At 42.9% G+C, this 22,402-nt stretch overlaps 1 protein-coding gene across 2 annotated transcripts in view; it reads left to right on the forward strand.

Moving 5' to 3' along the window:
* Nucleotides 1-22,402, forward strand: part of PEPD (peptidase D) — a 151,542-nt gene that overhangs the window by 39,334 nt on the left and 89,806 nt on the right. For both annotated transcript variants that reach the window (XM_036390095.2, XM_036390097.2), the window contains 2 exons: nt 2,879-2,954; nt 4,320-4,366. In XM_036390095.2, the coding sequence (XP_036245988.1) occupies nt 2,879-2,954; nt 4,320-4,366 (123 nt within the window). The remainder of the gene's footprint in view (nt 1-2,878; nt 2,955-4,319; nt 4,367-22,402) is intronic.

Consider the following 22,402-nt stretch of genomic DNA (forward strand, 5'->3'; position numbering starts at 1 on the left):
CTTTGAAGTTCACATTCATGAAAAAGGTGGGATTTTCTTCCTGTCCTTATTTTGGAAGCGGGGGAAAACATCATGAGAACTGTGGACACTCATCACAAGATTGCCCTGAAGTGCCAAACACTGCTGTAAACCTGGCTTGGGAGGGTGCTGCCTTTTGCACTGTCCAGACACTGAGAAGGTGGTGAAATCCAGGCTCTTCTGCTTAGCCAGGCAGGATGTGGGAGCTCCATCAACAGTACCACTGTAACCCAGGAGCCCAGGGGCTGCTGATCCTGCTCCCTGCACATCCTGCCTCTCCTTCCTTCTCTCCTTCCTTCTCTCCTTCCTTCTCTCCTTCCTTCTCTCCTTCCTTCTCTCCTTCCTTCTCTCCTTCCTTCTCTCCTTCCTTCTCTCCTTCCTTCTCTCCTTCCTTCTCTCCTTCCTTCTCTCCTTCCTTCTCTCCTTCCTTCTCTCCTTCCTTCTCTCCTTCCTTCTCTCCTTCCTTCTCTCCTTCCTTCTCTCCTTCCTTCTCTCCTTCCTTCTCTCCTTCCTTCTCTCCTTCCTTCTCTCCTTCCTTCTCTCCTTCCTTCTCTCCTTCCTTCTCTCCTTCCTTCTCTCCTTCCTTCTCTCCTTCCTTCTCTCCTTCCTTCTCTCCTTCCTTCTCTCCTTCCTTCTCTCCTTCCTTCTCTCCTTCCTTCTCTCCTTCCTTCTCTCCTTCCTTCTCTCCTTCCTTCTCTCCTTCCTTCTCTCCTTCCTTCTCTCCTTCCTTCTCTCCTTCCTTCTCTCCTTCCTTCTCTCCTTCCTTCTCTCCTTCCTTCTCTCCTTCCTTCTCTCCTTCCTTCTCTCCTTCCTTCTCTCCTTCCTTCTCTCCTTCCTTCTCTCCTTGGCTAGTGGTGTTTGTTGGTCTCAGAATGACTAAATATTTTCTGTGAAGTATTTTGGTGCCTGACCTCGTGTAAATGAAGGAGCTGCATTGCATAAATAGTCAGGCTGAGGCTGAGTGTGAATTCCTATTTTCACACAGATACCTGAGAAGCTGTGATCTAATACAAATACATTGATCCTGAAGCCTTGTGCCCAAGCCAAGGGAAATGGTTTCTAACACTGTTTGCACTTGCTGTGGAGCAGTTACTAACTTTTATTACCAGCAGATTGCAACAAAGAGATCAGACAGCTGAATTATGAAACAACCTCTTTTTCGGGCAGTTGCAGATCATGGATATGTACTTTATACTGAAAGTAATATAAAGGCACATCAAACAAGTATTAAATTACCCTGCTAGCACATGCAGTCTTCCAAGAAATAGGATTAAAAAAAAAATTTAAAAATCTATAAGCCTTTGCTGCCTCATTCTAACAGAAATATATTTGAGCCACTCTTTTTTATGTCTTGGCTGAAAGACAGGAGTGGAAGTTTGTTTCCTCACTCAGAGTCAGCAGATTTTACCATCCCAGTGTAATTTTTTCACCTGGGTGTGCATTTTAAAACCTTGTACTTCTCATTCTCAATTGCATAGTGATTATTTTGTGTCATCTTCCATTTGACTAAGTCAATCCACTGCTCTCTACAGTGTTTCTGTTTGTAAAAGCGTTCTGACCAATATCAGGATTTTACAAAGGTACCTTTACTCTTGCCAGAAGAGTTGTTTGAAGGGAGTGGCTGTGCTGTAGTAATGCACTGTCTGTGGGAAATGCTGTAATCTCACATCAGAGGCACTGATGGCTGAGAAACCTGTTTCTGGACTCATTGAAACAAACTACAGAGCAGAAATACAGTAAATAGTTTTCTACGGCAGTGTGAGGAGGAGCATGAAACAATAAAAAGAGGGGCCTTGGTGGCAGTTTCAAAGTATAACAGTTATAATTCTTTGTAACTGCTGCAAACCCTGGAGTGCAGCTTGAAAACATGATTGAAATATTTTCATGCAATTCAACAGATGTAGTTCTGTACTTTGTAAACAGTAAGTATGTACTTCACAGCTGCCTTTGAGATGGGCATGAAAAATACCAGGAATTCAGTTTGTCTAACAGTGGAAGGAGTATGTGGTGTTTAATAGAGGTTATGGAACTGTGTCTGCTTTACTGTGCATGTCACACTCAATAGCTGCTTTTATTTGAAATACATGATAGAGATGCATGTAGAGAGGAGTTAAACGTGCATTTTTCACATGAGTTCAGAAGAGAGTATCAAAGCTTATAAACATACCTGAATTCAGTATCTCATAAGGCACAAAGAGGAGGATGGGGTTTTTAGGGCATTGGTTTGTTTGGGGTTTTGTGGTTTTTATCTTCTTCAGATGCATGTGAAAGATGAACGTCATGGCTGTAATTACTGCTGCTGTGGTTTCTGAATTCGGGGTTTGGGTTTTTGAATACCAAACAAAAATAGCATTTTTCACATCACCCCTTGCCCACCTTTTGAGGTATTGCAAATAGGTGGGAGTTGGGATTGTGAACAGAAATTCTGAAGCTCTGGGAATTTGAATATGTTAAATAGTTTCAAATTGTGTTTAAAAGGAAATCAAGCATGCTTGTAGAAATGTTCCATTTGAAGTAGTGTTAGAGTTATGACAAATGCAGAATTGCATTGGTTTTGTTCCTAATGTATTGTAGAAGAGTTGAAAAAATGTTGATTGAACCACTTGTTTATAAGTATTAAATAGGGCAGGCTGATATTTGAAATTCTTGTGACTTTGCTTTGTAAGATTGTTTTGCTAATGCTGAATCAATGCCAACAATACTTTGCTGTCATGAATACTGTAATAGCTGTTTGCTCTTGAGGTGTACTTGATCTAATCTTATTATAGGTGATGCATATTATTTTCAGGGTTTTTTCATTTTGCATTCTTTAGCTGTGGGCTTGCAGTCTAACATGCTGTCTGTTGTTCTTCTCTTGAAGTCGTGTCATTAAGACAGACATGGAGTTGGAAGTTCTGCGCTACACCAATAAAATCTCCAGTGAAGCTCATAAAGAGGTAATGGATCCTTTACTGTTAATAATTTTTGCTCTTAGTGTAGCAGTGGTACTCAGAAAATGTCCCCAGCAACCCAGAATTGCTTAGTAATAAAATAATGGAAAGGCTGGATAGAAATAAGAGGATAATATCCCTCCTATTACAGCCCAGTAATGTACCTTGCATTGCCCTTGAACGCAGCGGTGCGTTTGTGATGTGTGAGAAATGAAGTGTGGGTTTGGGTAAGAGCTCACCTCAGCAGAAGGTGACCTGCTTGCAGTCAGTCTGTTCTGTGTGCACAAATACCTGCATCACGATGGAGAAATAAAAGATCAAGATTATTCAGGCCCATGTGTGGCTCTGAAAAGCTTGACTAGCAGGTGACTGTCCCCAGATCCTGGTGGGCTGGGGGAGTCTTTCCATGCACAGTGTGGGACAGGGAGAGGATTCCTCAGGGTGCTCCTCAGAGCTGGGCGAGTCCCTGGGGCACTGCTGAGCCCTGCTCTTGTGTTGCCATACCAGAGTGGCAATGCCAGGTCCAGGCTCTCAGGCTGGACCAGGCACTACACAGGGGAGCTGCACCCCTGTCCTGGTGGTCATGACAAAACCAGCCTGGGTGTCAGTCCTGTGCTCCATACAGAAATGCAGATGTGCCCATGAGGTCACCAGGGGGAGCCTAGGTAAAACCAGCTGGTGAGGTTGCTGTCTCAGCTTGTCTTGGCTCCTGCTCCTCAGATATCCAAACTGTGAAGGGTAAGAATGTGCTAAAATGAGTATTGTAAAATTGAAAACTCAAAGGGTAGTTATTTTGCATTCATATTCCTTGGTTTTTCGTCATCCTTGAATAATCTTATCACATCTGAGAGTACTTTTTTCCTGTAGAGCAGCTGCCTAGAACTTCTATAATACAGAAATAAAATAATAAAACTTTCTTAGCAAATCTGAGAACAAGGATCAGATTTATGACCTTTAAACTGGTGTTGACTCCAAGAGTTTTCTATTGATTTAAACTATAAAAGGGACTCTCCCATTGTAGGCTAATCCAGTTCATAGCTTTGTTTTGCCTAAGTAGAACAAAAGGCCTTGCTGCCCTGTTCACCACAGCTTTCACAATTGAGCATTGGTATTTTGGTGGGCTGCACTTCATTGGGATATAGTAGTTTGGCAATTAAACTTGCTTTATTGCTGGAGACTGCAGGCATTTTTAAAGATTTAAGTGTTTGATTCCAGTGTAGTTTTAAAATGCATGTACTGATGTAAATTTAAATGAAGTACAGATGATATTTTTGTAATATAGGTTTCTCTGGAGATAGTCATAAGTCATAAATTTATAAATATGAGATTTCCTCCTGCTATGATGGTCCCATGCTAATATGTATCTTACAGGTAATGAAGGCTGTAAAAGTAGGAATGAAAGAATACGAGCTGGAGAGGTAAGAGTTCTTATACTAATTATAATAAAAAAAGATAATAGCTCTGTAGCAGGGGGAAAAGCAACAGCTGAGACAATGCAGTAGCTTGGATTCAGTTGAGACTGAGAGTTCATTGGTGTTTGAAGGCCATTGTAAGTATTATTTTGTTATTTTGAGGTGGTACTTCATCTGTTTCAAACATGCATTTGATGAGGGGTGATTATTTTTTGGTTAAGTGTAGCATATCTCTCTTGCTGGAGTTACAGTAATTTACAGAAGCTTGATAAAATAGCTGTTTTCGTTGTTTGAAGCCATCCAATAAACTGTGTTTATGGTTAAACATTGCCTTTAGTCTGGTTGTGCTTGAAGGCTGCATGAGTGGGTGTTTAAGTGTCTTATGAAGGGCTGTGTGCAATTACATTTTTTCTGCAATTACAAGGCAGCAGTACCTGTACTCAGCCTGCACAAGGAGCTCAGATTACACATGTGATGGGTGTTCTACAGCTGCTGAGAGGTCAATAAGAAAGCAGCAGATATCTCTAGTGTTGAAAAGAATGTGCTGTACAGGCATCCATGAGGTGTTTGGCTGGTCCTAACTGATACACTAATGATGTGTCTCGATCTAAGGAAAACATTGCCTCCTCTCTTGAATCAATATTTACATTAGATCATCAGCATTTATCACATAAAGCATGGTTTTGATCATCAAGTCCATTTATTTTTAGATTGTACGTGGTATTTTCAATTTTCAAAGTCTTTGCATAATGAAAAAATAGAAAATAGCAATCATATATCAGTTACTGTTGTTTCTTGGCAGTAATTTTTCAAAGGCTTGTAAGCAGGCTAGAGCAGCACCCAGGGAAGGGAATATAAAGAAACCACAGTATTTGTCATCAGGATCTCAAGGTAGCTCAAAAGACAAATAAAGCCCTTAGTTCCATTTAAGCAGTTTAAATTTCTTAAGATACTATATTCTCATGCCTATAATTTGTCAGTGCCTCAAACTGCATTTACACATACCACCAGGTAACAGGGAAAATAAAATATTGTTTACATTCTGTCTTTATTTTTGAACTTTGTGTTTATTTTACTCACTGGCTGTGCTATACGTGCCAATAGTGAGATTTTGGCTCTGGAAATCATTAGCAATCAAAAATTTCCCTAGAGCAGAATTTCTTCTCAGGTGCTTTTAAATGCCAGTTTGATTTAAATGTCATACAACAACTACTTACATAAACACTCTTCTGTAAGTCTACAAGGTATATTACCTTTTTTCTCTGGGACTTTCATTCTTCCCTGGCTAGCTCTTTTCACACACATCAACCATTTGAAAAGATTATTTGTGTCTTTCAATTGAAAAAAAATAAATAACTTAAACAGCTACTACACCTATTTAAAATTACCTTCTATTCTTCCATAACTCTTGATGGATTACACGTCTTGAAAGAGTTTGAAGTTATTTAGCTAATGAAAGAGGTCTTGGCAGACTGCTCTACTGTGTCTGCCTTGGACACTATAATTAGAATTTCAGTTTCTTTTACTGAATTCATCCCTGCACCTGTTCCTTTAGGGGAAAAGGGCCCTAAAAATTTAAACTGTCTGCTATTCTTCTGTCTGCTAGGAAGAATAATTGCAGAGATCCCAAAAGCAATTAAAATTGTCTGTTACTGGATGTAGGACCTAAGTGTTGCCTTTTCTTTGTCCATTTGGTTAAACACTGGTAAATGATTTTGAACCAGTAATGTGTTAATGCTGAGATATATAAAAAATAAATGCATTTAACTGCAACTCCAATCAGCCCTGACTTCTTTTCTGGTTTGATATTATTTAACTTTAATGTGTGGTCGGTTGACTTTAAGGAGACAGCCAAGGCAATTATCTACAGGCAGTAATTCACAGCATGTGTAATTGCATATGAAGTCATTTTGGTAGGTCAGATTCTGGGTTTTCTCTGAAGCAGTTTGTTTAGTATTTGTGCTTATCTCATGTTTAATTAATCTTCTTTAATTAAAGGCTGTTAATTATGAAACTGCTCTGTAGTGAATATATTGTTCAAAATATAGCAAAATGGTAAAAAAAGTCTTCAGCTTGAGAAGTGTGTGAATAAAATCTGTGATTCCAGCAAAGCTGAGTGTGAGCATATAGACAAAGATGTTTTGTGTCTATATAAAAACACACTGAAAGCACTAATTAGGACCTACAGTTATCTGTTTCAGAGTTCTCTGAAGGCCTGGAGATAATTCCTGTAGATCAGTGTTTATCAATTTCTAGATTTTATCTGTGTGTTATCAAATTAAGTGTGGAATCTTCTGTGCATTGCCTCATTTGTTCCCTTTTTATTAAAAAGAACACTTTTAAGATTAGGGTGGCTACTTGGAATGTCAGTTTGGTTGGGGAATGATGTGAAAGTGATGCTGTAGCAACAGGTGAGTGACTTCCTGCATCAGGAGTTCTGGACACACAGCTATTGTGTGCATTGCCATTTTTGTGGGGGTTTATCCCCTTCTTAATAGCACTGAAGGTCCAAATGCCCAAAATATCTGAATAAGACTCCCCAGCACTAAAGCTGTATTAAAGAGGGCATCATTTATTCAGGTCTGAGGTTCATGCTGGAGATCCTAAGATCCTAACCTGATGTGGACATGTGGTTCTATGTGTGTTTCTTATATACAGTTACTATGTGCATATTAAAATTTAGCTGTTACCATAAATCCCACCCCATGTTCCCAGAGGTTCAGTCCTTTGTTTTCTCTGTCGTGGCATTCTTGAGCCAGATGTCTTCTTTTCTTCCAACTGTCCTTGCTGAAAGCAGTGTGCTGAAAGCATGTTAGAATGAATTAACCCCTTTGGTGTCACTGTGATAGGAGTGTGTGCCCAGTCCTGGGTTCCTTGGATGATGATGTGTTTATTTCTCACTGCTTGAGGATGCCAGGCAGCACTAAAGCAGCCCTAAACAGCCATTCCCTTGTCCCACACCCCCCCTGGATTGTGTGACTGTCTCTGAAACCTCTGTGGCTGCTGAACACTGGGGGTTACCATGCAAATAACTGTGATTGCAGTGCCCAAAACCTGGGGCCTGATCCTGCAAGGGGAGCCTTCTAAAACAGAGGAGCGTTGGGCAGTGTGCCCTGTACAGTGTGCAGGGAGCAGTGGCTGGTGCACAGGGGGCATTGGTCAGTGTATAGGGAGCAGTGGTTAGTGCACAGGGGGCATTGGCCAGTGCACAGGGGGCATTGGCCAGTGCACAGGGGGCATTGGCCAGTGCACAGGGGGCAGTGGCCAGTGCACAGGGACAGTGGCCAGTGCACAGGGACAGTGGCCAGTGCACAGGGGGCAGTGGCCAGTGCACAGGGACAGTGGCCAGTGCACAGAGAGCAGTGGCCAGTGCACAGAGCAGACAGTGTGGGCAGCAGGGGAGGGGATTCTGCCCCTCTGCCCCTCAGTGATTTTCCACCTGCAGAGCTGCCCCAGGCTGGGCCAGCTCAGGAGGGACCTGGAGCTGCTCAGAGAGCCCAGAGGAGGCTCCAGGATGAGCAGAGGGATGGAGCAGCTCTGCTGGGAGGAAAGGCTGGCACAGCTGGCATTACTCACCTGCACAGGAGAAGCTGCTTTTGTGACCTTCCAGTACCTCAAGGGAGCTACCAGAAAGATGGACAGCCACTACTTAAAAGGGCCTGGATCGACAAGACAAGGGAGAATGGCCTCAAACTGACAGAGGGCAGGGTTGGATGGGATATTAGGAAAAAAATCTTCATTGTAAGGGAAGTAATTGTGGGGATTTTGGAGCAGTTAATACTAAACTTAAACTCCACTCTGCTCTAAGGGCAATAATTTGAAGAATAAAATGGCAAGAAGGCAGCTACAGAGGTTTTTTCTTGTTGGTTTACAATGCTTACAGACTATTTTTACACCTTGCCTCTCTTACCAGCTGAGGCTGATAATAGTTCTTTATCCCTATTCTTTTCAGTGCTGTCCCTGATTCCAGAGCAGAGCTTGGGCTCTGAGATGAGTTGCTGTTGTACCTGCCAGTGTTAAATTTCACTATCTGGGGAAGTCTGAGAGCACTCTCACAGATTATGGCTCTCATCTTTCATTTTTCTCTCTCTCCTCTGCTCCAGTGGAACAAACTGAAGATAAAACACACATTTTATTTCACTAAAAAAGAGAAAATAGCCAGAATAATTTTATTTTCCTTTGGGCATTTCGTTTTAGTGAAATACTGATGATTTTAGCTAATCAGTATTTGCCACTTACCATTTCCTGATGATTTTGCTCTTTGAATGTTTTTGAAAAAGTCACTGACTCCTGCAGCAAATGGTCTTCAAAAATACCTGTTTTTTTTCATGAGGCTGGATAGATTTCAGCTCAATTATAAACTTGATAAGTCCTTCACATAAGTGTGCATAGGTAGTGAATAAGAATTCCCACTGCAGCTGACAAAAATACACAGGTGAATCTTTCACAGTTGCTTTTTGGTGTGGGAATGGTGTTGAATTGTCATCACCCTCACTGCTATTTGTGTATGTTTATTAAACAAGATACCAGCACTCCATTAGTCTCAAGCAGCATGTCAGCCTGCTCAGTTACTGATATATCTTTTATGTCTTTTTCTTTTTTTTTTTTTAACAGTTAATGTTGTGTAGCCTGGAAATGGCTTGAGTGCCTTATTTCCCAAACTGCCTGGCAGTTAGAGGTGATGTGGTTTTCAGTGTAGGGTGCTGCTATCAAAAGGTTAGTTTTCAAACTTTAAAATACATGAGAAACAGAGAGAGATGGAAGGTGACCTTTTCCTGCATTTTAAAAACCCCAGTTGCAATCCAGTAATTTTTCCTTTGTTTCTTCAGGCCTGTGTGGTAGGACAGGAGTCTGCCTGCTGTCTGGATGGTGTTTGGTGTAAGATGATCCTGTTCCTGATATTATTTATTTGTCTGTGTGTCTACTTCTAGCACAAGGGTTGAAGGAAGAAATGGATCAGCCACAATCTCTGTTTTTTAACAAGAAATCCTCCCATGCAGCAGCCCAGGAGCTTCTGTTCAGCACGGATGCACTGGGGCTGGCAGGGAGGGAGTGCTGAGCCAGTGGTTTGTACCTGTGCCAGGGGCAGCAGGGCTCATCCAGGGCTTCCTAAAAATGGTGATAGGAATTGACCTGCAGTGTCCAGGGCCATGTAGGCAGCTTAGTGCTGACAGCTCTGACAGCAAGTGCTGGGTGCTAATTGCTTCATTTGAGTGAGCTGCTGAATCTCATGTGTTCAGGGCCCAGAGGGAAGTCAGGGATAATGTGTGTGCCTGGAAAAACAACTGGATTCAGAGAGACACTTCCTGCAGCCTTCCCCTCCTGCCCACCTCCCCTACGTACAGCTGGTCCTTTGATGTTTTAAATGAGGCTGTCACCACTCCTTTCCTAATCCAGCTGAAGTCAGGTTGTAAATGGTCTTTAAATAAATCTAAATTTAAAAATTGCTTTAGAAAACCCCTGAGCATTGTTTCTCTTCTATGACATACAGAGGCACAATTGCAAATGTGTGCACACTCGACTCAGCAGAAATGGGGAGAGGATTACCTGTGAGCATGGAGCTCCTGTCTCAGCACCTCATCTGCTTTAGGAGATGTAAATCCACTGCAGGAGGTTCAGCTGCCCCAGTCTTAGCAAACACATGCCCACTTCCATTTGCCCTGCTCTCCCTGTTCTGCCCAGCTGAGAGGAGAAATGTGGGAGTTAGAGACACTCCTTGGGGCACTGAGACCCATTTTACCTGAGCTGCTGCTCATGGGGGTTGGTGATGGACTCCATTAGCTGCTGGGAGGGAGCAGGGCAGTTTCAGCATATTCCCAGCAACCTCTCAGCATTTTCCCATTGCAGGAGGTCCTGGGAGAAGCTCAGCTGTTCTGTCTTTCAGTCACCTCCTGGTGCAAGAGAACTGTTTAATTGCACAGGCCACTCTTGTGACTGAAATTCACATATTTGGGGTTTATTTTACCTTCTACAAAAAACCTGTGAACTGGGACCATGTGAGAGATTTAAAATAAGCCTCTCTATCATCACAGAGATACCAAAGAACAATTACCATGCTGATATTGGAAAATGGTTGCCTTCAGAAAGAGAGCTGTGGCAGGATGTGCACCACGTGTGTGCATACAGAACTTGGCTCATGGCACAGCAGGAGATAACCCACCTTTGAATGCTGTGTCAGTGTCCTCACAGGGTCAGTAATACAGTAAATGTGATCATTCACAATTATCCTTTGATTATCTTTTTGGAAATTCAAAAACAGTAGCATTTTAATTTTGTAACATTGAAAATTGCAGGCATTATTAATTTCTCTGGATGTTTTCTACAGTGACTATTAGTCACTGCAGCAAGAACCAGCTTTCTTCTCAAATTAGCAGTGATCTCAGTTTTTACTGAATCCAGTGTGGTATTGAGATAGTGAACTAATTAACATTGCTAATGACAAGCTAAGATTGCAGATATGTGAAATGGAACTCCTTGTAAAAGACAGCAGGCTGAAATTATTATTTGATGTGGATTTTGTTCATGCTTGTTCAGACAAGTCAGAAGTAAAGATTCTACTGTATCTCTGTTGTAAGCTTTACCTCAATAATTTTTGCTAATTACTGATGAAGCAAAGAGATGAGAACTTTGTGTTTTCTGGTCATCTTTTGATAAGCAGAAATGCTTGTGATCATGATCAGAGACCAGAAGCTCAACTTGAAGGAAATGGGTAGAATACAAGACTGTCCATTAATGTCATGATATCACACACTGACCTGAAAATTAAACCTATTTTACACACATGAAAAGAAAAAGAGCAGATTTTGTTCCTTGCTGCTGGCATGCCTGCTGCATAATTCTTTTCCAAATTTGTTCTCAGAACATCCTCATCGTCATAGTGTGCAGGTAACACCTCACAGCTAATTAAGCAGCATTTTTAATGTCTATTGTGATGGCTTTGTTGTTTGTTTTTCTGTTGTTGTATCATCTTTCTAGAGGATGAATTGTGTACTGTTTTGGCAGGTGGCAGTTTTTTGAGTGTGCATTATCAGCAGTATTGAAAAATGCAAGATCAGTGTTGTTGTTACAGGATGATAATGCCATCATAGAATCGAGGTTGGAAGAGGCCTTAAAGATGAAGCCCAGCCACCAGCACTGTAAACCTTACACCACTACATCATTTCCCAAATCCAGATTCTTTTCATCACCTCCAGGGGTGGTGACTCCACCTTCTTCCTGAGCAAACTATTCCATCACCTGCATAGTGAAATTTATTTTTATGCTGCCTAGTCTGAGTCTCCCTGTCCCACCTTGAGGCTGTTTCCTCTTGTCCTCTCACTCTAAGCACAGCAGAAGGGATCAGCCCAGCTCCCTGCACCCTCCTGTCAGGGAGTTGGAAAGAGTGAGGTCTGAACCTTCTCCAGCCTGAACAAACCCAGCTCCCTCAGCTGCTCCTCATGGGGCATCTTTTCTAGAGCCTTCATGAGCCTTGCTGCCCTTCTCTGGCCACACTCAGCCCCTCAATGTCCTTTTTCCCGAGGGGCCCAGAGCTGGGCACAGCACTCAAGTGTCAGGATCTCTGGCTGCTCACAGTGACCCCGAGATTGTTCAAAGTCTCTTTTCCCAGCCCAGTGCTTGAAGAAGCAGTCAGAGCTCTTCATTTCTCAGTCTCAAGGTTGTTCATTGTTCCTTATCTATAAAATTCTTTCCCCTGCCCTGCCAGGTCCATCCAGCAGGACAGTTCCAGGCACTCTGCCTGCCCCCAGGGCAGGGTTATGTCTTTATACTAAAAACTACCTGTACAATGTTTACAATTCCTTCCCAATACCCATCACCTGTGTTAGACAGTGAGCTTCCACTCTAAACCAATCTGTGAGTGCCACCATCACAGCAGAAGATGGAGGCCAAGAAGAAGAAGAAAGGCTGGACACGCCAAGATTCCTCCATTTTGCCCCCCTGAACCCCCATACCAAAAACCCCAAACTCTACCTTTTCACCCCATGATAACTTCACTATCATTCTACTTAATTTGTCATGGCTTGCAGATCTTCATCCAAGGTTGGTAACTTGCTCTGTGGCTCATAATGAAACCCACAGGCACCTTGGGCTCTGTGCCAGGGTCTCTGAGCCCCCTGGCAGGGTCTTGGCTGCTCAGGACAGCCAGAGGGATGTGCTGGGTCCTGACACTCGAGGTGTGGCCTCAGCAGTGCCCAGCTCAGAGGGGCAGGCGCTGCCTGCTCCTGCTGCCCACACTGCTGCTGATCCAGGCCAGGTGCCATTGGCCTCTTGCCCCCTTGAGCACACTTTGGCTCACCCTGAGGTAGCTGGTGACCTGTGGGATGTGGCACTTGGCCTTGTGGAACCTCAGGCCCTTGTCCTTGGCCCATTGATCGAGTCGGTCCAAGTCTCACTGCAGAGCCTTCCCGTCCTCCAGCAGATCCACACTCCCACCCATCTGGGCATCTGCAAATTTACTGAGGGTGCTCTCAATGCCCTCCTCCAGATCATCAATAATGATGTTAACCAGGACCAGCCCCAAACTGAGCCCTGGGGAATACCAGTAGCAGACAGCCCTATTGTTCTTCTATTATTTCTAGAGTCCCATACTGTTGTTATCAGATTTCTAAAGTCCATACCTCTTTAGCATATTCTCATGGCTGTAGCTCTTCACTGACTCCTTCTTCTGCATGCTGTTCTCTCTCAGGTCAAGGTTCTCCCTGACTGGCTAACCCACCCCCTTTTATCCCTGTCATCTTCATTGGTCACAGCTGCAGCCCATCAAGAACAACTGGGACCTCCAGGGCAAAGCCTCTATACACATATTCAAATACATTTCCTCTACTCTACAGCCCCAGCTGGATTTAACTTTATTCACTACAACTCTCTGGGCAAGGCTGTCAGCCAGTTGTGTACCCATCAGAGTCCACCCACCTAAGGCACAGGCAGCCAGTTTCTCCAGAGAATGCTGTGGGAGACAGTGTCAAATGCTTTGCTAGTCTAGCTAGACACCCACAGCCTTCCCCTCATCTGCTAAGTGGGCAGTTTGTCATAGAAGATCAGGTTGATCAAGCAGGATCTGCCTTTTATACATCCATGGTGGCTGGGCTTGATCCCCTGGCTGTCCTGCACACGCCATGTGATGGCACTCAGGGTGATATGCTCCAGAACTGTGACCAGAACTGGGGCCAGGCTGACAGGCCTGGAGTTCCCCAGGCCAGCCTTCCAACCCTTCTTGTAGGTGGCTGTTACATTTGCTAATTTCTAGCCAGATGCAACTTCTCCAGTTGACCAGGACTGCTGTAGAGGATGAAGAGTGGTTTGCCCATAGACTTTGAGTGTCTAACTGGCAGGGCATGTCACTACCTACCTCCTGGATTATGGGGGCTTCATTCTTCTTCCCATCACCAACTTCCAGCTCTAGGAGCTGGCTATCCTGAGGACAACTTGTCCTGACATTGAAGACTGAAGCAAAGAAGGCATTTAGTATCTCTGCTGTTTCCTCATCCCCTGTCTCTGCACTACCCTCTTGCATTCAAGAAATGATGGAGACATTCCTGACTCTCCTTTTGCTGCCAAGGTTTTTATAGAAACTTTTTGTTGTCTTTAACTGTAGCGGTCAAATCAAGTTCTAGTTGGGCTTTGACTCATCCCCTGTGTGGCCTCTTGTCATTCCTGTAGTCCTCCCAAGTTACCTGACACCTCTTCCAGAGATGAGAGATTCTCTTTTATTCCCTAATCTCCAGCCTAAGTTCTCTGTTTAACTAGGCTGGTCTTTCTCCCCAGCAACTTGTGTTCCTACACCTGGAGACAGCCTGCCCCTGAATACCTAACAGTTCCTTCTTAAAGCATGTCCAGCCTTCTGGGCTGCTTTGTCCTTCAGTACGGACTCCCAAGGGACTCTGTCAATCAATGTCCTAAGCGGGCCAAAGTCTGCCTGCTCTAAGTCCAAGGTGGAAATTCTGCTGGTGTCCTTCCTTCCTTCACCCAGTATAGAAAATGCTGGCATTTCATGGCCACACTGCCCAAGATGGACACTGAGCACCACTCACCCACCACTCCTCCTTTGTTCACAGACAGGTCTGGCAGGACACGTCCTCTGGTAGGCAGGCAAAAGGGATGGAAGATGCTGGGACTGGAGAGCAGTCTGAATGACACTAGGCAGCTGAGGTGATGTTTCTGCTAAAATCAAATTAAACCTTCAGGCAGCCTGGCAAGTGAGAGCTGCAAAGAGCTTTGCTGACAACTGACTCTGGATGTCCCAACTCATCTATTGAAACCTGTATATTTAAAAGAACTAATGAGATATGTGAAGGGTCCTCAAATTAATCTGTCAGTGTAAGGTACAGTTGCTATCACTTCTCAGTTGGTACAAACCTCTTGTGAAGTGCCATATCCTTCAGGAGTATTGGACTGGATTTCTGCTTTTTCTTATTTCAGAATGAGCCTGCTGTGTTCTCTTGGTCAGTACTGAGTGGCAGAGGTGGGCAAGTATTCTTCTGTCTCTGATTGGCAGATAATTTGCAGAAATTGTGTGGGGTTGTTTGGGTGCACAGTGGAACTGTAAGGACTGTGTGAAGTTTAGGATGTTACGTGTGATTTATTAACAGCCTTTTGCCTGTGTAACCTCTGGATTTGCTCTGTAATGGAAGGTTTGATGCTGGATGTAATACGTTACATTGGGTCAATTTTCCACTTTTGGGGGATTTTTCTTTATTGTGTGTTTGAAGGAAGAGAAGAAGAACATGTCTGTTACTAATATGGTGTGGGGGTTGGAAATTTCAATGGCATTCAGCAATTGGCTTCCCAATCCTGTAAGATTTGGGGAGTTTCCTGAGATGTTTATGTTGAGGGAGGAGTCATTTGCTTTTCGGTAATTCTGTCCTTGTGAGAAGGAAATGGGTATGACAAGAAACCATTAAACTGGGAGAGGTCCTGGCCAGTGCTGTTTCTGTTGCTGCTGCAGATCAGAGATTTGTGTCCATAAGACCTCTGAGGGGTCTAGAATTTGTTTGGATCAGCTGAACTTGTTGGTTATTTGGGGCTGGTGGGGCAAGGAGGCCTCTGTTACTCAAAGGAGTTCTTGGGTAATTGATATAACTCCTTTCTGGTAGTTTTCTGTTTTATTTTGTGCTTCATTTTCATATTGGCTCAAATACCTGGAATCGATGTAGTGATTTTGTCACCTATGATGGGCCCTTGGAGCTTGATTTGGGTCTCTTGTGCAGTTTAGAATAACAATTGAAAATTAACCCTGTTTCAGTCCCTCAGTCTGCATTAAGCTCTGGTTTCCACTGTTGGTGACTGGTGTCTCTGCCCTATCCTTCAGCCAGCTCAGGTGCTGGAAAGCAGCCTGAGCTCCAGGCAAAAGGAGCAGCCTTTGTCCTGATGAAAGGGGCTTGAGGGCAGTGAAAGGATCAGGGGGACCCTGTGAACAGGGTGCAAGGTGTTTGTCAGTGAGGGGATGAGGAGATTTTTTGACCTCCTACAGAGCACCTGTGTGGTCATTTGTTTGGTCCCTGCATAAAGAAAGGAATGTTGAAATGTTCCCAGGAACTGGAGAAGGTCTCATGGTAGACTTAGTTGCAAAGTGTGCCTGGGTCCTCTTGAACCTGCTTCCTAAGCTTCCCTTCCCCTAAAAATTCTGACTTCTGCACCTGCCTAAATTCAGTCCAGACACTGGCATCATAAATTGAGTGCTATAATCTTTTATTATCCTTAAGGTAGTAGGTTTGCATATCCCAAATGACAAATTACTGCCTTTTCCTCTCAGAATAGCTCAAGTATTCAAAAATCTATTGAGAACAAATTAAGCTCTATTGCTGGGACACCAACGCCCTTTTAACCTAAGCCCTTACTGCGTTTCTGCTTGCTCTGGGTTGTTGAACACAAGTTCAAACTTCAAATATTCAATTTGAAACTGAAAGGAAGATTATGAGGCATTAGTGATTATGTTGGCACTCTGTCACTGAACAGCACTTATGTGTTGTGTGCTATGTGGGTGGCTGTGTATTTGCTAAGAAGCGTAACTGAAGATGAAAGTTTAATTATTTCTTCAAGGCAAATCCTTTCTCCCATGGACTTAAACTTGCATAAGAAAAATGAAAATTCATAAGGAGTTTAAGAATTGGCTAAAATTAAAAACCATTTATTTTTACCCTATTTATTCTTCTGAATAATAAAATTTCCCCATGGGTTTTTGGAACATATGTAGAATAATTATACTGTAGAAGTGGTGCTTTAGCTCAGCTTCTGGAGCTAGGGCAAACATTGTGATTATGCTGCAAGCTTAAATCTGGGTCTTACAGAAAATCTCAGTCAAGGCTCTGTTGCCATCAAGTGCAAAAAACTGTGACCCATGGATTGGTCCCTGTGGGAGCAATTACTCTTTGCTGAGATTTTTTTTTCCAGCACTGAATATTATAAATGTCAAAAAAAAGTTTAACCCTCAGTACCGCTAACAGAATGTTTTCATTCCTGCTGGCAAGAATAAAAATTTTTAGTTTATATTTGCATGTTTGGGCCAGGATTTTTTAAAAGGCTTTTCTTTATGAACAACTGAAAGGTAAAAGTGCTGTTTTTTAAGTCACATTCTGCCTGCCTTGGTGAAGACAGAAGCGGGGCTGGAGCTGCCTGATGCTGCAGTGCTGTGCCCAAGCCTCTCCTGATGGGGCTGTGCTCGTTGGATGCAGAGTGAATTGATGATTAAAACCTCTTGTCTAGCGGTGGCAGCAGGGCCAGAGTGTGCAGGGAGCGTGGGGTTGCTTAGGAACAGGGCTGGATGTGTTCTCAGCTGCAGCCCAGCACACGTTTGGTGCTCAGGAGCAGCCCTGGCTCTGCGGAGCCCGAGGGCAGCAGGAGCTGCTCTTGCCTTCAGGGAAACCCACACACATCCTTTGGGGGAGGTGCAGTTGGTGTGCATTTCTGCTGCCTTGTTCTGGTGTTTGTGTCGTGTGGTAGTAGGCTCCTAGCTACATGTCTTGGTTTGGAAAGACAGGAGTCTGCTAAGGAAGGCAGGAGCCTCCCCTGAAATGGAGAATGTGAACCCTCCCCACCCCTCTGAATTGCTGTAAATTTTAAATTAAGGGGCTCTCAGGCAAAAAATATGGGAGCAGGAAATAACAGTTCTTTAATAGGGAAGAAAAATTAAAGGATAAAATAAACAATGCAGTGCACTAGAACAGCACTGCCAGAGTCAGAACCCAGCCTGACACCCTGTGGGTCAAGGTGTTGGCAGCAGAACCATTGGAATTGTGGCTCAGCCCTCCTGCAGTGCCAGGGGTGGTTCTGCTGGAGCAGGGATCCTGTAGAGAAGGATGTGTTCTTCCTCTGCAGATCCAGTGGAAGAAGAGGCAGCTGCTGTTCCTCTGGGAATCCAGTGCAGAAGCTGTGCTGGTGTTCCAGAATCTCCAGATTATATCTGGGTAGCAATGCTTGGCTCCTCCCTCTGGGCTCACATCTCCCAGTGGGATGCTGTAGTTCTTATCAGCTATGCAGGGACATTCAATAGCTGTTATCAGCAGGTGTCCCGTCCCGAGGGAGGAGTGAATGTGGTCACTCAGAGAGAGATAAGGCAAACTGCCCACTTGACAAAGATAATCTGCCATACAGATGGTAATGGAATACATCTTGCCTTGCAATCTGGAACACTACTAATTAACATTGACTCTGATCTAGAACGGATGAAAGACACCTTATAATTAGAAATTTACAGTTCTTACAGAAACAATGGTGGGCTTAAGCCTTGATTGGTCTCAAGTGAAAGCCACTTACACACTATTGGTGGCTATTGTGAAAAATGTGTATTTTATGATTGGCTTTTCACAAATATTAAAATGAATATTATATGTGTTGTGTTAGAAAGTTATGCTGTATTAATTCTCTTAAGCAGTGTGTTAAATATAGTTTTAGGTTATAACAAAATGTTAAAATAGAAACTATGCTATATGGGATACTTTTTTTTCCTAAAGAAAGGACTCCCACCGAGATAGCAGCCACAGGACACCCAAATCTTTCAGAGAAAGAGAATTTATTGCTCCCTTATCAGGAGAAATGAACTTCTTCCTGCCTGGCTCAGGCAGGATGACGCCATTAGGATTTAGAGAAAGAAGCTGACACTGCCCACACAGAATCCTGTGTTTGAATGGAATTTATGCATCATGGATGAGGTGTATGAATATGCAACAGGCTGTTGTTTTTAAGGGTTAATCCTCTGTTAACGTGGGTCCTTTTTCAGGCTCGTGCTGCCCAGAAAAGGTACCCAGACTGTCCGTAACTCTTTGTATTTATTGTCTCATATTGTCCTAATTCAAATTGTCCAAATTATTATTACTCTAATTGTATTACTATTTTATAACTATTTTATTACTATTACACTTTTAAAATTTTAAAACCAAGTGATTGGTGTTTTTCACAGCTATCAATAATACACTCTAGAGAATTATATTTATAAGCAATGGTTACAGAAAGAGAGATAATAATTGTTTGAATTCTTTTCCTCTTAGTTTCCTGTAGCTTCTACACAGCTTCTCAGGATTTTTCTGGGGAAGTCTGTGCCTGCTCTCTGTGGCCAGAGTGCTGCTGCCACAGTGTAAGACTTACCAAATCAAAGTGTGTCCATCATTCCTAGCAGAAATTAAAATAATATTTCTTTATTACCTGAGTAACAGATCCAAACCCAGCGGATTTCCTGCCCCTTCCCTATTTTCTTATGTATATTCTATGGTACTGGATACAGTCTGCTTGTTAACTGTGACAAAACTTTGAGAAAATGGATGGAACTTGCATTATGTGTTCAAAGACTTCTGCAAAGAGACACTAGCTGGGAGATGCTGAGAGGAGGCTGTGCAGCCTTGTAGCTGAAGTTTTAGTCAGGAGCACCATTCACTCACCCTATACTGCAGTGAGCCATAAAGACAAATGGCTCCCAGATATATCAGCCCTGGGACAGGCTGAGTCACCTTCACTTGTACTTTTTTCTTCTCAGTGATTTGTGTTTATCACATTGTTTTCCAAGTATAAAATATTGATGAATCTCAAAATAATCTCAGGCAGCATTAAGTGAAGAACTTCTGGTTTTGAGACATGAAGAGAGGACCTTGCAAGTAAAAATCCATAAGATTTTTGCTTTCTAAGGCTGCAGATTTCTTTTGTGTGGGTAGACACGAGTGATATCTTTTAGTAATTATGTAGAACTTCCAGTGAAATTTAACAAGTTTTTTCTTTCCTAGAAGTTATGTTACATTTTGGTTCAGTTTTGCTTAGCATGCATAAGTAATTTTAAGTTTTTGTGAGGCCTTTCAGCAGTTCAGAATGTTATTTCAGATTATTGTGACAAGCATTGAAAAATTTCTTTCAAAATATGGGGAAATGCACTGCTCTCCTTTTATGAACCCTATTCTGTAGCCCAGGTGACTTTGCCAGATCTCAGGTGGAGCTCTGTGACCTCCTGCATGTTCCCCCCTTGGTCTCCACAGAATGCACTGCTGCTCTGCAGGCTGCACCTGCATCTGTGAGCAAGATACCTCTGGGTTATTTTTAGCTCAATTACTTTGTTGTTTGCCAGGTGTATTCATTCCTTCAGGGTCCAGTCTGTACATTTAACCTTGCTCCACTTTCCCCTCCTGCTCAGTGGCAGAGGAGGGACAGGGTTATGCCCTTTGCCTCTGCTTTGATGCTCTGAAGACAGCTTGGAAAAATCAAGCATGTGTACTGTTAGTTCTTGGCTTTTTTTTTTTGTTGGGGTTGGGATTGAAAGCTCTCGAGATGATATTTTGTGTTCAAGTGTAAATGTTTATTATCTTTTATTTATATTACAGTTTTATAACTTGTGAGTTCTACTGCATTCTACTAACAAGTTACAAAATGGTTAACTATCTTTCTCTACAAAGTGTTTTAAGGTTAACAATTAACCTTAAAAAAGGTTAATTTTTAGGTCTATCTAATTAAGAAATGACACATTATTTTCACTTTTAATTTAACAACTAATCTTTTGTGTCTCACAATGCCGATTTTTCTGTCTAATTATAAAACACTACCTAAACTTATGAAGAAGAGGGTGAAGAACAACTACCTACTGCCTTAAAACCTCTATCTTGCCCCATACATATTGCTACATTTTAAAACTTTAAACTCTAAGCTTTCTACTTTGTGATATTACACACTCTTATTTAAACTATACACTTGTAATTTTAGTGCTATCAGTTAATTTTGGAAGCTTTCTCTATGGCCTCAGGCTAAATGTAGTATTCTCTTGTGGGTCTGTGCCTTTCAGCACAGAAAGTTTAAAATTCTCAGCATCCAGGGTTCCAACAGTGTAGGCAGAGCCTGCTGAGGGGTCTCACTTGAGGCTGTGCCAGACAAAGGCAGTGTGTCACAGCTTTGTGCTGGGCCAGCTCACTGGGCTGTGCCCTGTGGGCTCAGGGCAGTGTGGGCTGCCAGTGGCACCAGCTCAGACAGGAGGTCCCCCCTGCCAGCCAGCACTTTGCACCCCTTCACCTCTCTGGCTGCTTACAGCATTTGCAGGGCACCCCCAGTGAAGGAAGGAATGATGAGGAGGGCTCCCTCTTATCAGAAGGCTAATTAATTACTTTATTATACTATATTAATCTATACTATATTGCATTATATCTAAACTGAACCTGCCAAGCACTCAACTCCAGCTGCACAGCACCCATGACTGTCAGCTGACAGTCCTGACACACACATGCACACACACACACTGATCCAATTGGTCAGTGAATCAAAACACTCACACCAGAATCAATTATCAATTCCCTTCAGGTAAACAATCTTCCACCATGCACTCCACTGGTGAACAAACACAGGAGCAGTAAATAAAATAAAAAATATTGGGATCATTCTTTGCTTTCCTCACTGCTTCTCCCAAGTTCAGAGAATATGAATCCCACATCTGCTGGTGGCTTTGCCTTAATCCTCAACACCTGAATGGGATGTAGAGCTCCTGGCTTCCAGCTACAAATCATGGCAAATCATAGATGTCACCATTGTCACTCCAGATAAATGCCAGATCACTGCCAGGTGCCATTCATCTTCCTGCACTGCTCCCACCCAGGCTCACTGGCCCTCTGCTAACACCCAGCATTGCTCCCAGGACATACCCATGTCCCTTCAGGTGCCTCCTGTAGCTGCTAGGGCTTGGCCAGCCAAGGCTGGATTGTGCCAGAGACCTGCTGTTTGGAGCTGGACTAAAACAAGAGGCACAGGGCTTCTCAAAGCTGGTAGTGATGAAAATATGGCTTCAATTATTTGCTTGGATCTAGAAAAAAAATGACTGAAGGACTGAGTGCCCTACTGCATGCTGAAGGACTGGAAAATGGAAGTGCTTTGTTTGAGTAGTATCCTCCAGCAGTAGCAGAAAGAAGAGACTTGGTCTATTTCAGAGGTAAAAAACCTCAGAAAATGAAAATGAAACTTTCTCTGCCATCTTTCTTACATCAGGAAGGAAGTTGGAAGCTGATAGGGGTGAGCAGGATGCTTGTGTCCTTCAATGTATTTTTTTTTTTTTTTTTTTTTTTGCTGAGGGATAAGTTTTACACTGGCAGCAGTACTTCACATTTTCTATTTCTTGAAGAAGAAGAAAAAGGCATCACTTCCCTTAGTTTTCAGGTGGACTGCAGGTAATCACAGCTGGGCATGTTGGTGTACACTGGTAGACCATGCACCTTCTTTGACTCTTACTCACTCTTAGACTACATTTTTTTCCTTTTTTTGTCCACTCTGAACAGCTGTTTTGGATCCATGATTCATATGCCTTGGTGGTTCTCTTTAGAACTGGAAGCAGATGTAAATTCATCAAGCTGTTGAAAATGGATCTGGGAAAAAATGAGTCTCAGCTGCCATGGCAGGTAGTGCACTCACAGCCATTGCCAGTGGCCTTTGGATCAAACAGCAGAGAAATAGCTTCACAGTAAAGAGCTCAGAAAATTCTAACTGGGTAATGAGTAGTGGCTTCCTTTTGATTTGCAGCAGAGCTTTGCAATCAATCTATAAAGCTTTGAAGAGAAAAAAAAAATCTCTAAGAAGAAGGAAAGGGCCATACAATTA

This window comes from Molothrus ater, chromosome 12 (assembly GCF_012460135.2).
Source record: "Molothrus ater isolate BHLD 08-10-18 breed brown headed cowbird chromosome 12, BPBGC_Mater_1.1, whole genome shotgun sequence".
Taxonomy (NCBI): domain Eukaryota; kingdom Metazoa; phylum Chordata; class Aves; order Passeriformes; family Icteridae; genus Molothrus; species Molothrus ater.